General features: G+C 33.0%; 1 protein-coding gene across 1 annotated transcript; it reads right to left on the reverse strand.

Moving 5' to 3' along the window:
• Positions 1-262: 262 nt before the first annotated feature.
• On the reverse strand, positions 263-16,050 carry LOC115891184 (heat shock 70 kDa protein cognate 4-like). The gene is made up of 2 exons (XM_030911588.1): positions 16,026-16,050; positions 263-1,979 (listed from the first exon to the last, which is right to left on the reverse strand). Exons 1-2 carry the CDS (start codon positions 16,048-16,050, stop codon positions 322-324), a joined length of 1,683 nt encoding a protein of 560 aa, XP_030767448.1. The 3' UTR covers positions 263-321.
• Between the last annotated feature and the right edge of the window lie 615 nt (positions 16,051-16,665).

Genomic DNA, 16,665 nt, shown 5'->3' on the forward strand with positions numbered 1-16,665 from the left:
ACAACTGTCAATCCCTCCCTAGGGCCCTTTTTCCGCCCACCATGCATAAATACATGGATAGCATTATATTCCTTCTTTAATCTTTTTATTCAAAGAATACAGTAAAAAAATATCGAGGGTGTAATTTAAACATCAAAAGTTGTAGTTATTTCGAGTGAAACAGAAAGTGACCGAAAACAATTGAATACGACAATCAATCCTGATTTACGTCATATACTAACATACCAAATCTCGTTTATTTATCTGAAAAATAATGCCCAAATAAAAAAGTTGTAGGAGTGAGCCACTTCTGAGGAACACTCGGTATATATAATGCTTAAATTAAGAAAATTCTGGCCATTTTAGTTCAATTACCTGTCGAATTATCCCTTCGATAGCCGACCGAAAACATCCATAAACATGTACTAATTTATCTATTCCCTTAGAATCAGACTTATCTAAGGTGATTTTTAATTCTTCACATTTCTTCTTAACATAACTGCGATCTGTTTCGGAAGATATATTATGTATACCATAAAGTACAGCGTTATATACGTCCAAAATTCCTTCATAAGTATTGATATATTTTTCAAATAAATCATCATCTTTGCGGTTTTTTTCCGCATCTTCAATCATAGCGGAAATTTTCTTTTGGCACAAGCTATAGTTTTCCATCGTAACTACTAATTTGTTCCTTTGTCTGGTACTCGTTTCGTGGGCTTCCACTTCTAAAATTCCATCGTCATTGAGAAGGAAATTTACTTCAAATAGTACGTCTCCAGCTTTTGCTTTGGGTAAATTATTTATGGTGAATTCTCCCAAAAGGTTATTAAAAGCACAATTCTTTCTTTCGCCTTCAAAAATTTTAAATTTGCCATTATTTTGGTCATTTCGTGATGTCGCTAATTCTAAATGTCCCTTTGCAGGTAAAGGGGAATTCTTCTTAATTGCGACGTTCATTAAACCAAGTGAAACTGCAATCCCTAGAGATAAAGGCGTTACCTCAGCAACGATATACCTCTCGAGTTCTTTAGATTTATATTTCAAGGCCGAAGCTTGTATCGCAGCACCCAGTGCGACAGCTTCGTCCGGATTCAAGTCAGTTTTGAGCTCTTTCTGGTCAAAGAAAACATAAAGTTCCTCACGTATGATCGGAGTTCTAGACATTCCTCCGACAAGAATAGTCCAGTTTATATCACTCTTTGACAGTCCCACTCCAGTCAGACACTTTTCAACTAATTTTAAAGCTCTACTACTTAATTTGTCTGTTAGCAGATTAAATTCATCTCGCGTTAAGGATACAGTAAAGTCGTCATTCTCATTGTGAATACTCAATAAAGTCACTTCATGTTTTTTTGTTGTAGATAATATCTTTTTGAGAGCAACACATGTTTCTTGTAACCGCTTTATAAGCCTAGGGGTTACATAACTTTCATTAAATTGCTCAGCTATTTTAGTTGTAAAATAATCTATTAATATGTTATCGTAGTCTCTACCGCCTAAAAACGTGTCTCCTTCCACGCTCAGCACTTGAAATATTTCCTTACCGAATATTGTTTTCCTCAGTTTTATAATGGATACGTCCAAAGTTCCGCCTCCCATATCAAACACCAAAAACGTCCCTTTATTAATTCGCTTCTTTTTGGTGTAGTATATGGCTCCTGCCACAGGTTCACTGACCAGCTTCAGCACACTCAGTCCAGCCAATTCCGCTGCTGCTTTGGTCGCTGCCCGTTGAGCGTTACTGAAATAAGCTGGAATGGAGATAACGGCTTCGGTTACTTCAGCTCCAAGGTACTCGTAAGCTGATTTGCGAAGATACTTGAGTATTTCGGAACTGACCTGTTCCGGCGATTTGCGCACCATCAAATCGCCCTGTTTTATCTCGTATTCTGCTTTATCGTCTTTACCTCGGACAATACTGAACTTGTATTCGCTTCGGTTTTTCAATTCTTGGACGTATACGTCGTCAAATTTTCGACCAATAATCCGTTTGGCATCTGAAAATGATAAAGAGCATATTAGCGTTGATTGAAGAAATAAGAAGATGCGCAACCCAGTGGCGTAGCTAGGAAACAAAGGGCCCTGGGGCAAATTAAAAAATGGCTGCTATGTAAACTGATTAGGTTTTATCAAATAAAAATATGAAATATACAAATACTTTAAAAATGCTAAGCTACTTAAGCTCTTTTTTGTGCACTGCAGGGCAGGTAATAAAAATATTAAACAGTAACAACATAAATTTCCATTAATACTTGGTGTAGCTTTGGCTAATAAAACGAAATAGAGAGGATTCAAGGGTTTATTATATAAAGGTCGGGCCTACCAACTGACTAAATAACAATTATATTTACAATTTTTTCCTAGCTTTAGATTTCGCAAAAGTATCCATGACTTCGTTTAAATCCAGGCTTGATGCGGTTTTTGTTTTAATTGCTATTAGCGATAAATGTCGGAGTCGAGTTTGGCCAATAACTCCTAAAAGATAAAGACAAAGTGCTTCGGCGTGACGTCATCACTAGTGGGAATATATATACAAGCGTTCTAATCATTATATAGGCATTAAAAAGGAAATTACTATATTTTAAACATAATTCTAAATAAAAAATCCTTATAGATGTTAGTCTAATTAACGTACAGATTTGAAATATTTATAAAAAAATTGTAATAAAGGATAATTTTACATACATACTTTTACAAAATAGTAGTTGACTATGATTGAACATTATTAAAGTTTTCCGTTTATTTTCTAGATGTATGTAAATAGTTTTTGTTATGCCTACGAACTATTATTAAGCAATACTCGTAGTTGAGAACAATATTTAATAAATTATATAGTTACTATTGTTTGGGATTATTCCAAAAATTGGACTTATAATAAGCTATTTTTAAAGTCAATATAAGCATTGACCTGACAATAAAAATTATTTTTAACCAATTTTAAAAGAATTTATTAAAAATTAAATTACATTTCTATTAACATTTTAATCTTCTAAAGGGTGTAGAAAACATGATTTATCACACTACTCGTATTGACAGTGCAGAGTAAAATTTCACCCATCTGTCGTTAAAGAACAAAAATAAGTAACTAAACCAACTAAACTAACCAAACCAAATACTTTTTTCTATTCATTGTCGCAAATTAGGCGCGGTTTTCCGGTCGTCAAAGGTAGGTAGATTTGTCAAAATAGGTAAGTGTGTCTAATTAGGTATATAGATTCTATTTCACAAGGGTGTTTAATTTTCTTTGCCTCCTCTTTTCTAAAGTATTGTTTTTTTTACCGGAGTAATTCTTTATAAGGGTATTTGATATGCGACTAAGAATAAGTTTTGCAATTACTTCTGGAGAATGTTCACCACATCCATTTAAAGAAATTAATAAGTTGTTGAATTAAATATTGCAAAACTTAATTAGAAAAGAATGTATTTTTATTAAACACTTGGAGAAAACTGTCTTCAAAATCTTGTACGATCTTTTTAAATATTAGGTACTTAAGAATATAAAACAATATTTACTATATCGGGCAATTTGAAAAAATAGTAGGAACGGCATTTTCCTTCAGGTGAGGTCTTTGCAAACTTACTTCAAGAAGCTTACCTGTTTTAGGACCCCGTTGGGAGATTTTTCGAATTATACTACCTTTTGGGAAATGGCGTTCACACACTTTATGATACATATTCGGCACAAAATTTTTCCGCGGTATGTTTGTCAACCATTTGGCTGTTACCGCGACATCCCGAGAAACCCCTCCTTAGCGAAACTCTACACCCCACAGTCAATCCGTTTGCCAAAAATCAGCTTTAAACGTCAAGCAGTTTAAGCAGAATCGTGATTACTCACTCAATGGTCATATTTTATGAAACACCCTGTATAAATTTATAAAAAATCTTAAAATATGTAAAACAACAAACAAGTTTTTCCGAAAAACTCACCGGCTTTTAAATAAAAAATAGGTATTCTAATATTTGAGGGGTGGTTTCACCCCCTTAGAATTCGAATTTCGAAAAATTCCTTCCCATGGAACCTCTACACCCTAAAGTCAATCCGTTTTCCAAAAATCAGTTTTTTACGTCAAGCGCTTTAAGCACGATCGTGATTAATCAATGACCAGATTTTTCGAAACACCCTGTACACCTTTTTAAAAAATCTTAAAATATGTAAAAAAACAAAATAAAATATACGTGTTTCAGCGTTTTTTCGGAAACGACCGTTTTTTAATTAAAAAATATTGTAATATTTGAGGGGTGATTTCACCCCCTTGGAACTGGAATTTCGAAAAATCCCTTCTTATCGAACCTCTACACCCTAGAATCAACCTGTATGCCAAAATTGAGCTTCTTACGTTGAGTGGTTTGAGCAGGATCGTTATTTATCAGTGAGTCAGTCACTTAAGGATTTTATGTATTAGAACAGAAATGGAAAAACATACGCACAGATCTTCATGACGTGGGGTGGCGTGTGGCGTAATGGGGTCCCGACTTAACTCTAACGTAACACACCGTGTAGTGATGTCAGTGAACTAATAAATTATGTAATTTTAATAGATGGTACAAGCACCAGTTATTGGGATTGATTTAGGCACATCGCATTCAGCTGCTGCTATTTACCGAAATAAAAATGTAGAAATAATTCCAAATGAGTATGGAGAGAGATTAACTCCATCCTATATATACTACGATCCAATCACTATGAAGGTGACTGTGGGAACTACCGCTGAAGATCTAGGAGTAAAGTGTATGACCAACTTGATATTTGGTACGTAGATTTGTCAAAATGGCAATTATATTGGAACAAACTTTTTATACTTATATACAGGGTGAGTCTTAAATAAGTGCAAATATTTTTAGGAGTGGTATATTTCGACCCAAAAACTTTTTTAAAATTTCAACTAAAAACATAATATATGGATAATATGACTACATTCGGAGCTGCAAGTGTACAGAAAACTTAAGTCTTTTTTTAATCTAAATCATTTTAATGACTTAAGTCATTTGATTTTAAGTCATTTTCCGGAAGGTGACTTAAGACTGAAAAATTTAAGTAATTTTCTCAAAATGATTTGTGATTTAAATCTTTATTCCTGAATTTTGTTTTGATTTATTGCGTGACGGTAAAATAAAATAACTGCATTGGAAAATATTTTTATTGGATTCTTTGTCTTGTGTGGTCCGAACTGTTATTCCGGAAACTTCGGCAGCATATTCTGCAGATAATAATAAGAATAAGTAAAAATGTTCGTATGTCCTAAAATGCTTAATTTCAGAGATACAGGGTGTATAAGTTTCATTTTTATTTCGATTTTTTCCAAATAATTTCTGAAGTAAGGTCAATATTTGGATGAAAATTGGTGTTTGGAAATTTTTTGACATGAGAAATTTGATTTAATAATCTTATTATTTATTATTAATTATTATTAATATAAATTTCCGTGGCTTTTTACGTATAAAATGTCTCCTGGTAAAAATCGCTACAAGCAACCGTTTGTATTAGAATGAAAATAGTCAATACATGTCATTATTGACAAAAAAACATCTGTGTAGATAGTTATTTGATTGAAATAATAAATTGGGAAATTTTAATTTTTTTAAATTATTAAAATATTAATTTTTTCTGCGAAAAAATCATGATAAAACAGTTTCTGTTCAATTTTTGGCACAAAAACATTCAAGTCAGATTTCAGTCGATTTTTTGAAATTTCAATTTGAATTTCAATTTTTTTGAATTTTTTTTTTGATTTTGAGTTCGATTCGAATTCTCACGATTCTTTTACGGCTCATTGTTCCGATCTTATGGATCCGTGCTGGCAGTGGCGGATACAGGGGAGAGGGCCCGTGCCCCCCCCCCCCTAAAGTCTATGAATTATGTAAAATATTAGGCTTTTGGGTTAAAAATGGCGCCCTAAAAAGCATATTCTACATTGCTTTTCATTTTGGGCCCCCCTAAAATAAATTCCTGTATCCGCCCCTGCGTACTGGCTACGATTCAATTTAACGGACCGTATTCTAAGCAATGAATCGAATCACACGATTCATTTTTAATACTCGTTCAAATGAACGACTCGTTCAATCTTTGCCCATCTCCCCATACAGCACACTTCGTCCCAGGGACGTACATTTTATGTCCATTTTACGTCGGTACGTCCCGGGACCAATTAGGGACGTACTATGTACGTACAAAAGTATACATATACATGGTAAGTGCCCCATGTACGTACTATTTACGTACATTGTAGGACTTCACTACGGACGTACATGCGAGTACGTACTACGGACGTACGTATCTTGAAAATTTTTGAAAACGCATTACAAAAGGTTATTTAATTTTAATATCATGACTGGATTATTTTGGTCAGATATACCCAATAATAATGAATGGACTGGATCAGTGGATCTTTTCTAGGCTAACGTTAATTCAAGTCACCCTAACCTACCTCTAATTCTTTTAGTAATAAATTTAACCCGACCGCTATAAAAAATGATTTCCTAAATTATCCAATGACCATAATGCATGACAGCCTTTGAAGAAATCTGATGGGTTAAAAATGCAATATATTATGCAATCAACCTAACCAACGGAATATGCAGTCCTATATTTCCCGCTAAGTTATTTGTTCGCATTCGAGCCTTGTCGGAATCGGAAGTCGGGCGGTTTCTAATGGCGTTTTCGATTGGCAGAGCTAGAGCGCACGTGCGCACTCAGTGTAGTTCCATCTTTTATTAATCAACGTAAAAAATAAAAACAACAATACACTGAGTGCGCACCTACTCCGATCCAGTTTTCGATTGTGTTGTGTGTCATGGTGGCCGTAGTGCCTAAGGTAGTGCCGTAGGTTGTTTGGCTTCCACCTTGTTTTCTTTTGTCGTTGCCTTCGTTGCTCGTTATTTCCAGGTAAGTTAAAGTGTAATAATATAATGTGACTATTTCACCTAGCACAGTCACAAACTCGAATGATTGAGCATCGGCTCATTCAATTTTTTCAAAACAGAGGCAAGAATTAGATATTTGAATACTTAGTTTTCTTTTTGCATTTTTTAGTTAGAAGCAGTTCGAGAATAAAAAAATAAAATATCTATCAACATCCAATAAAAGTCAGAGTGCGCTAAGGGTGTAGTTGCCGGACCGAAGCCAGACTGTCCTGTACCTGAGTTTTTATGTTAATAAATATTTTAAGCTGACTTCCATTGAATTATTTCTAATTAAATTCCTAGGTCGTATACGTCGTTGAAAAATGTACGTCCATAGTACGTACATTGTAGGTACTTTCGATCATTTTACATCCAGTTTTGGTCCGGAACAAAACATAAAATGTACGTACCTGGAATGTACGTACATGCGACGTACATAGTACGTACTTTACCACATCCCAGGGACGTCCATAGCGTTGGAAAATGTACGTTCATAGTACGTACCTGTACGTACTTGTACGTACCAGGAACCTGACGTTCGTCCCAACATTACGTACCAGGTACGTACTATGGTACGTACATAGTACGTACCGTGGCTGTATGGGTCTACTACACATTGAGGAAAAAAGTATCTAATTAATATCCCTAATCAAAATACGGTTTTCCGTACGACATCTTCACTAATATCGTTGATTGAAAGAATTGGGAAGATACGCAATGGGCGAGTTCGTGACAAGGCTGATTTGATTTCCCCTTACGTCTCAAGTGCTGTACGGTGGAGATGCCAATCGTTCTGCAGGCAATGCATAAAACACTTATTTTCTCTAATTCTGCATGCGAAGGCATATCGAAGACGGTGTGGATCTGAAAGCGACAGTGTTGCCATATTAAAATATGTAATATTTGTAATACGTTTGACGAAAATATCTTTGTATGAAAAATCCGCGTTTATATATTGAAAACTAATTCGTGTTAAACATAGAATAAACAACAAAAAAAAAATATAGGTACTGAATAATCGAAAAAAGTCGTTTAGTTGGCTTGAAAATGACGAATTATTGACATTTAGCATAATATTTATCATATAAAATAACAGCGATCTTCATTTCCAAATCAACTCTGACGCCGTTCTTTGTTTAATCATATAACACTATATTAAATTGTTTAATGATAGAAAATCCGTATTATTAACGTACTGTACCCAAAATCCGTAAATCTACAGATTAATAAGTAATTCTGGCTACACTGTCTCCGGCAACCACTCCCTCTGTCCACGGAAAGCAGAACTACGGTATAGTATTCTTTATCCGCTCGGCTGTAAGCCAGTATCAGCGCGCAGTGGCGCAAAGCTGAACTAAATTTCGAATTTTGGATAGGCTGACGGTATAGCGCCAGCTACATCTCGGCCAGGTTTTGTGCCACGACATCTCCCATAATTTTGCGCCAGTGGCGTAGCTACCTAGGTTTGATTTGGCTCAGGGGGCCTTTTTCAAGCTCAGGGGGCCCTCGAATCCTTACCAGTAATCTCGATCGAACTGAACTTTTGGAAATTTCTCCCATTTTCAAAATAAATATGACAAGTTGCAACCCCACTTTAATCATGACAACTCAGTTGAGAGAAATTCAAAAGTTATGTCTTTAGAAATGCAAAATGATTTCTTATGTATGACAAAGAATATTATAGTTAACACAATGAAAACCCATCCAATGTAAAATTTTTTGGAACCAAAAAGGATCCCGGCTTTTTGAGCCGGGATCCATCGAGGCGTCGCAACGTTAAAAAGCGATTCCTTCCTTGTATATGTTGCCAAATCGTACGCCAAATGCTACCGGTACATGCGGCGGCCCGACGGCGATCATTAAAGCCTTCCGTATTCCCTCGCACCTCGTTGTAAAGGCTTCGTGGTGTGCTCATTTTTATATTTTCAATTGTGGATTTGGCTTTATTATTTTGAATTATTATATTTTGATTTAAGTTTTTGTGTTTTAAAATATGTCGGGCAATGTATGTCAATATTACGATTGCAGATTACAGACTATCAAGGAGGGACATCCTAATTTAAAAATGTTTAGGTTTCCATATAAAAATCCAGGTATATGCGAACGTTGGATTTTAAATTCGGATAATCCTATCAGTTCTTATAATTAATCGATTTCAAGTCAACCCAAACTACATATTTTTTGTACATTAAGTAAGGAAAAATATGGCAAAACATTTAGGTGACACATATTTATAATTTCTATTTATTAAGTTGGAAAATATATATACTTTGTGTTTTAAGAGAAGTTTGCAAACGTGTTCAGTACTAGATTTTTTCTATTTTTTAAAAATTATGAAACTAATAAAGAGGTTTATATAAAATTTAAGGAACTAATTACGGGTTTTAAATATATAAATATGTATATACATAAATTAACTTTTTTTACATAAATAAAAATCTAATTAATTAAAAATAATATCTATACCTTTAGATTTTATATCAAAATATAAATATAAATAATAAATATCAGAAAAAGAATAATAATAATATAAATATAATCTAAACAGGAAAATAATCTATTTTTTTTTAATAACTATTTTATTTTGCAGATTTTCTCACAGTGCCTAGTGGGGAAATACCCAGAAATCTATTAATTAATAATATACGTGTGCTTAAGAAAATCTCAGGCCGATTCTAAAACGTTTCAAAAGCCTTAAATTTTATTTCAATAGTTGTAAATTAATAATGTTATTTTTAATAATATATTTTTGGTATTTTAACATACCGGGTGTTAATAAAAAGTGGCTTACTCTAGATTGAACTTTATAATACGATTTTTTAAATAAAAATGTCAAAAGTTGATATATATGTCATTCTATGTAGAGTGTCATTTTCTATCGAATAAAGCAAAAAAATACCGAGGGTGCCATTTAAGAATCAAAAGTTGTAGTTATTTCCCGTGAAACAGAAAAAAAACCTTTTTACAGAACAAAAATTGGATTTTACAGAACAAATTATGGGGTAGACCGAGGGGTGTCTCACTTGGGTAAAAAATGTACACGTACTGCCAAAATATCCTTCCACTTCTAAGCGACTGCCAGTGACTATGAGAAGACTGCCTATGACTGCCATGTAATTATTATAGGCGACTGCCATAAGACTGCCAGCGACTGCCAAGAAAATGTACATGTAATTCCAATAGTGAGACACCTCTCGGGGTAGACAGACTTTTCCTAATTATGCCATCCAAAGAAATTTCCAACTAAGTCCAAAAGATTGGTTTATTTTGTCGAATATTTTAATGAATATAAAGAACAAAAACATTTGGTTCTTAAAATAAAAAGCAAAATTATAGCGATTGTGATTTGGTTAGGTAGTAAGGAAGAAACATGTAACCAGGGGTTCGGAAGTAGTTAATTAAGACGTAATTTACCTGATTAACTACGTGTAGTTTTTCTTCAAAAACTACGTCTTTTCCCGTTCATTAACTACATGAAAACTACGTTAATAAACTATGTATTTATATTATGAATAATTTTCCTTTGTATGAGGTGTAATAGAGATAATATGATGTAAATATTATATTTGAAGCCATATTTCTCCTGTTTTCTTAAATACATTATGTGTTTTTAAAGCTCCAACTTATTATAACCTCACCTCAAACCTTTGACATTTGAAAATTACATACATAGGTTACATAAACTACAACCTCTACATAAACCACATTAACTACAAGTAATGTAGTTTATGTAGTTTTTAAAAGTAACATGTAGTTTTCCGAACCCTGTATGTAACCCACACAAACTATTTTTAATAAATCATTTAATTTTAATTACCACTAATATCTTCAAATTTTGCAAATGGGAAGAAGTTAAAATTGATTACAAACAAAAACTAAAAAAAAAATAAAAAATAAGTAGAATTTTAGCATATCTACCCTACAGAAATAAGAATTTTACTAGTTCATTTGAGCCCGTAAATGAGATATTTAAGGGTTTTTTTTTGTAACGGTTCTGTTTTAGAATCTAGATACGCCTCATCTGGGGATGCAAAACAATTCATCCCAAGAAAATTGATTTTAGTTACTTGTTGCAAAAAAATCCTTTTTTTACTATTTACACTGTTACCGCCAAATCTTATTTATTATGAAAGATTGTCTTATATAGATTATTTTATCCCATTTTTGACAGACTAAAACTTTTCTATTTTTGGATAGAACATTCACTAAAAAACAAATTTTAGGGTTTTTAGATGGTTTTTAGTCAAGTTTTGTTGTTTATTATAACCAATAATGTAATAAGTTGCCAAATGTCACCGTTATTGGTATAACTTTTTTACTACTCATGCGGGGAAAGTAGTATCTTTTTGCTTTCTTTTGGATTACAGTTAAGGGTTGGAACCTTTGGTGTTACACAGCAAAATAAAAACACTAAATCACCACAATACTCCAAAACAATTTTACTTTTACACTGGACGCGCGTTTCGCTAACCATGTCAGCATCATCAGCAGACTGACAGAGCAACTCAGTTTATAATCATCTGCTGATGATGCTAACATGGTTAGCGAAACGCGCGTCCAGTGTAAAAGTAAACGTGTTTTGGTGTATTGTGGTGATTTAGTGTTTTTATTTTGCTTTTTTTTGGAGTTGAAAAGACGCTAATTGCCCACTTCACAATTACCACACTAGTTTTGAGCAAATTTAATGTCGATTTGAGTGCGAAAAGTAAACTTCTCGCACCCAAATTTTCATTGGCACAGGCAAAGTGACAAGCAGAAAAGACAGTCTCGAACTGTCAATATTAAAGAAGTGAGGTTGACATTTAAATCATTTTGTTTATTTTATTACGTTGCTTTTTAATATGTTATATCATCAAAATGTGTCAAATGAATCGTCAAACAGAACTGTCAAGGATCCCCACCCTAGAGTGCTTTTATGGCGCTTTTTCCGCCCACCATGCATGAATACATGGATAGCATTATGCTCCTTCCTTAGTCTTCTTATTCAAAGATATAAACCCATCCATAGTAAACTTAAAAAATATTAGAAACTTTTTTTAGTAAAATAAATAGATTGGTATGGGACGTCATCTGCTTTTTTCTGTCATCGTCTGTCGAAATCTTACCTGAGAAAAAAAGAGTATATCGACAAAAATATTTTCAATATGGCGGCACTTCCGGAAATACCGGAAGTTGACAGCAACTTTCTTATTTTTCTTTTGGAGGAAAAAAACTGCCTGTCAAAAAAAAATTGTATAACTCAAACGTCAAATTTAGTAATTATACATAGACAAACAAATAAAAAGAGACTGGCAAATTAAATGGCAAAGAGAGGGACAACGTTCCCGTAGCGCAACTCAGAACGCAAAATTGATCTTGATCTGCGCATTGCGTCTATTGGGCCCACTATCTCATTCTAATATAACAAGAGAGAAAGAAGCAACCATATAAAACGTAATTTCTAAATAGAAATTAGAACAATCGCCTTTCGTTTTCGTCATCATGACAACCAAGATAACATCATGACAATTCGTCATGTTTGTTAATTTTTCTTTTGGTGATTTACCTTTTATTCTAAACTCTCCATTTTATTGACTTATGAATATCGATAGGGAACAAATTCCTTTATTCCATATAGGTATTTATATTTTGTTACTTATAATTTTCGGTTGTACTATGTGTTATTTTATTTGCTGCAGGACACAGTATCATCTATTTTTTATATGTATTGGTGCCCCCTTTCTCTGATAGATATGTTAAAGACACCCGGTAAAATAAAAGTAAGTAGTTATATTTATCATCTTATTAAGAAAAAAGTAGAAGTAGTATGGTCAAAAATATTTCGAACCTCTCTTAACATAACAAATTAATACAATTAATTTTTTTCATTTTTTGGGTAGGTAGTTTATAGCTGGTTTATAGTAACCCGAAACGGCTCTGGTGCACAATAGGTCCCCACGCATTTAACACTTTTTTGGGATTTTTTTGCAAGATTATCTTAAACTGAATATTTTTAAGCATAAAAATTGTTGGATGAATGTGTTTTATCTTTAAAAAGCGGCAAAAAAACGTATTTTAGGTACAGGCGACGGACAGTAAATATGTTAAATTTTCTACGCGGATTCAGTAAAAACATCACATATTAGTACTTTATTACCTTATATAGACGTGGAATGATCTAATTTAAGCACAAAATGTAACGAATCTTTAAAAGCATAAAAATTAAGAAAATATATTTATTTACATCAGCTCAAGCTAGCAATTTTATGACTTTTCGATTGACAGTTAATCGATCATCGGTATGTCATCTATGGCCTTCGCATAGAATTTGCGACGTTGTCAATAAAATTACTTTATGTGGAGGGACTTAAAACGGTAAGTTATCACTTTAGTGCAACAAAAATTGAACTGTCTAGTAGCTTATTCGTTAGTGTGGATTATTTTAAAGCAATTTCTGAAATAAAATTTGCGGATTTTTCAGGTTCTACGAAAATATAAGTTTTTTTAATATATACTGTTTTTCGACGCGTAATCAATGAAGTTTTGTCATTAGGCTCAATTAGGTTAGCCTGGTTATTTGGAAGGTGGTAATGCATTGGTTAGCCTGGTTATTTGGAGGGTGTTAATGCAATGGTTAGCCTGGTTATTTGGAGGGTGGTAATGCATTGGTTAGCCTGGTTATTTGGAGGGTGTTAATGCATTGGTTAGCCTGGTTATTTGGGGGTGTTAATGCATTGGTTAGCCTGGTTATTTGGAGGGTGGTAATGCATTGGTTAGCATGGTTATTTGGAGGGTGTTAATGCATTGGTTAGCCTGGTTATTTGGGGGTGTTAATGCATTGGTTAGGTTAGGTTAGATAGGCTGGTTATTTGGAGGGTGGTAATGCATTGGTTAGCCTGATTATTTGGAGGGTGTTAATGCATTGGTTAGCCTGGTGATTTGGAGGGTGTTAATGCATTGGTTAGCCTGGTTATTTGGGGGTGTTAATGCATTGGTTAGGTTAGGTTAGGTTAGATATTCTGGTTATTTGGAGGGTGGTAATGCATTGGTTAGTCTGGTTATTTGGAGGGTGTTAATGCATTGGTTAGCCTGGTTATTTGGGGGTGTTAATGCATTGGTTAGGTTAGGTTGGTGGGGAGTGTTTGGAAGTACGCAGATCACATCCATTTCGGAATCTTACTGAACAAATCCGGGAAAAATATATTTTTAAACAATTGTGCTAAATACTGTGTAATGATTTTATTGTCAATTTATTTTTATAGTGTTTTTGTTTTGCCTCGTTTATTATATTTTTAATTTTTCGTGTTCTTAAAGTGCGTACTAAATGTAAAAAAAATGAATATAAAGTAGAACGTTTTCGTCGATTTTACACAGGGTGAGTATGGCAACACTGTGCATAACCTCGTATTTTACTGTCTTTATGAAGGTTATAATTAGCGATGGGAACTATCGAATGAATTAGACTATCGAATGGTTACCGAATGAATGATTTCAACTATCGAATGGTTTTATTCGAATAAAATCATTCATTCATTTGTATATTAAAAAATATGTGACAACCTCGCCGTGCAACTAAATGGTTATCGTTGAGCCACGACTATCGAATGCTTTTGATAAATGAAATTTAGTATTCGTTTGATTTTTGTGTGCGTCAGTGCATTATAAGTTCTTCAAATTTTATAACTTCACCTTATAAATACTGTGCTATATTTTTGCGTTTATTAAAATATTTAAAATACTAAAATAGTAGTTTTTTTTAATTGACGATTGTGTGCGTGTGCAGGTGTCAACATTATTCCGAAAATTTGTGTGATTTTCCGTAGCCCGATCTTTCAATTATTTTATTTTATATGGTATATATGGTCTATTTTTTTCTAATGTGAAATTTTGAGAAGTAGCAATTTTTAAAGAGAGATGAGATGTACTTAAAAATTAATTTTTAAAATACATATTTGTATTTTAGATGTTTTAATAATATGAATTAGTTGAACTTAATAATCATATTTTAGTAATGTGGTTAAGTAAATGGGGTTATCGAACTCAAACTATGGGGTGAGAAAATTAAATTGAAAGTTTTATGCGTGCCAATTTAAAAAAGTTAACGATGTTTGTATTTTGTTTATATAATTTCTCTTACATGTAGGTTTTTGCGAAGAAATATTTCATTTATTTTTTAAAGTAAATGCCAGTAAAAGTAAATATTATTTTTAAATAGTAATATAAAGTACCTAATATAAATAATTTTGATTTCTAATTTCTAATTTTTTATTTATATTTTCCTTCCATTACACTGCATGCTTAGAAAATTAATAAATGTTTATATTTCATGATTTTAAAGTTTGTTGTTAATATAACAAATTAGTTCTGTAATTATTATTATTTAATAAACCAACGTTGCCAAAAAATTTAAAGACTATATTATTTTTAAATAGGATCTAATATAAATAATTTTGACATCTAATTTGTTGTTCATATTTTGCTACTACGTAAAAAAAATGTTTATATTAAATTATTTTAAATTTTGTTGTTAATAGGTATAACAAATTATTACTGTTATTATTATTTTTATTAAACCAGTCTTTGCTTAAAAACATTAAAAATCATTTTCCTACATCCAAAATAACAAGTATTATTGCAGTGTAACAACAGAATATTAATAAAAAAAATGCAAAATATATAGACATACTATCCCTAACTAACTAAAGACAAACAATAATATCACAGGCCGACAAAAAAAAATTTTTTCGATGTAACACAAAGCTCAATAGGATATTGTGGTAGAATGAACCTATCTAATCACGAAAGTGGCAAAAAAAAAGTCGTAACACGTAAGGTTTTTTTGTTACATTAATAAAACATCATTCAATATTACAATATTCAATATATTAAGATAGCTATTCAAAACATGATTTAAGAACTTCTTAAGCCTATATACCGATTATATTTTTATAGTTTACACTCCTCAAACATTACTTATACCTAAAAAAGTACAAAAACAATCGAAACGAGATCAAAACATAAACAAAAACTTTTACTTTTTCCTTTTATGAGGGACCGCGTCTTCTCTCTTCAAAACCAACAGTAATCACCCATCATGGCTGGATCCCATCGTCCTTGATAACGAATTTCCATTGTTCTTATGTCTTGATGGAATCTCTCACCTTGCTCATCACTGACAGCACCCATATTTTTCAGGGAAAAATGACAAATGAGAATGGAGAAAGTGAATTTTTTAAAGACATTCGGGCACCAAGCGATTTATAAGCATCTAAAAGCTCATTAACCAATTGTTCGTAGCGTCGCATCCTTATTGTTTCCCAAAAATCCCCTCACTACACTAACAAATGAGGTCCATGCTCTGAGTTCCTGCCTGGTAAGCGTGTCTGTGAAATTTGTGTCGTCCAACAATTTCCTGATTTGTGGTCCAATAAAAAATACCCTCTTCAATTTGGCATCACTCAACTGGGGAAAGACTTGCCTTAGGTATTTAAATCCATCACCTTCTTTATTCATAGCTTTCACGAAGTTTTTCATGAGGCCAAGTTTGATATGAAGAGGAGGCAGGAGGACGTCTTTGGGGTCTACAAGAGGATATACTTGACATTTTGGGAACCCGGTTGAAATTCACTTCTTTCTGGCCAAATTTTCTGTACATAATGATGATTTACTGCACGACTGTCCCCACAAACAAAGAAAAACAGCAATATTTTGTAAATCCTCCTGAAGTCCCCACTAAAATTCCTATAACTTTCAAGTCCCCACATATCTGCCATTTATACCTGTTGTAGTTGATTCTATCTA

The sequence above is a fragment of the Sitophilus oryzae genome, unplaced genomic scaffold (genome assembly GCF_002938485.1).
Source record: "Sitophilus oryzae breed Bouriz unplaced genomic scaffold, Soryzae_2.0 scaffold_979_pilon_pilon, whole genome shotgun sequence".
Taxonomy (NCBI): Eukaryota; Metazoa; Arthropoda; class Insecta; order Coleoptera; family Curculionidae; genus Sitophilus; species Sitophilus oryzae.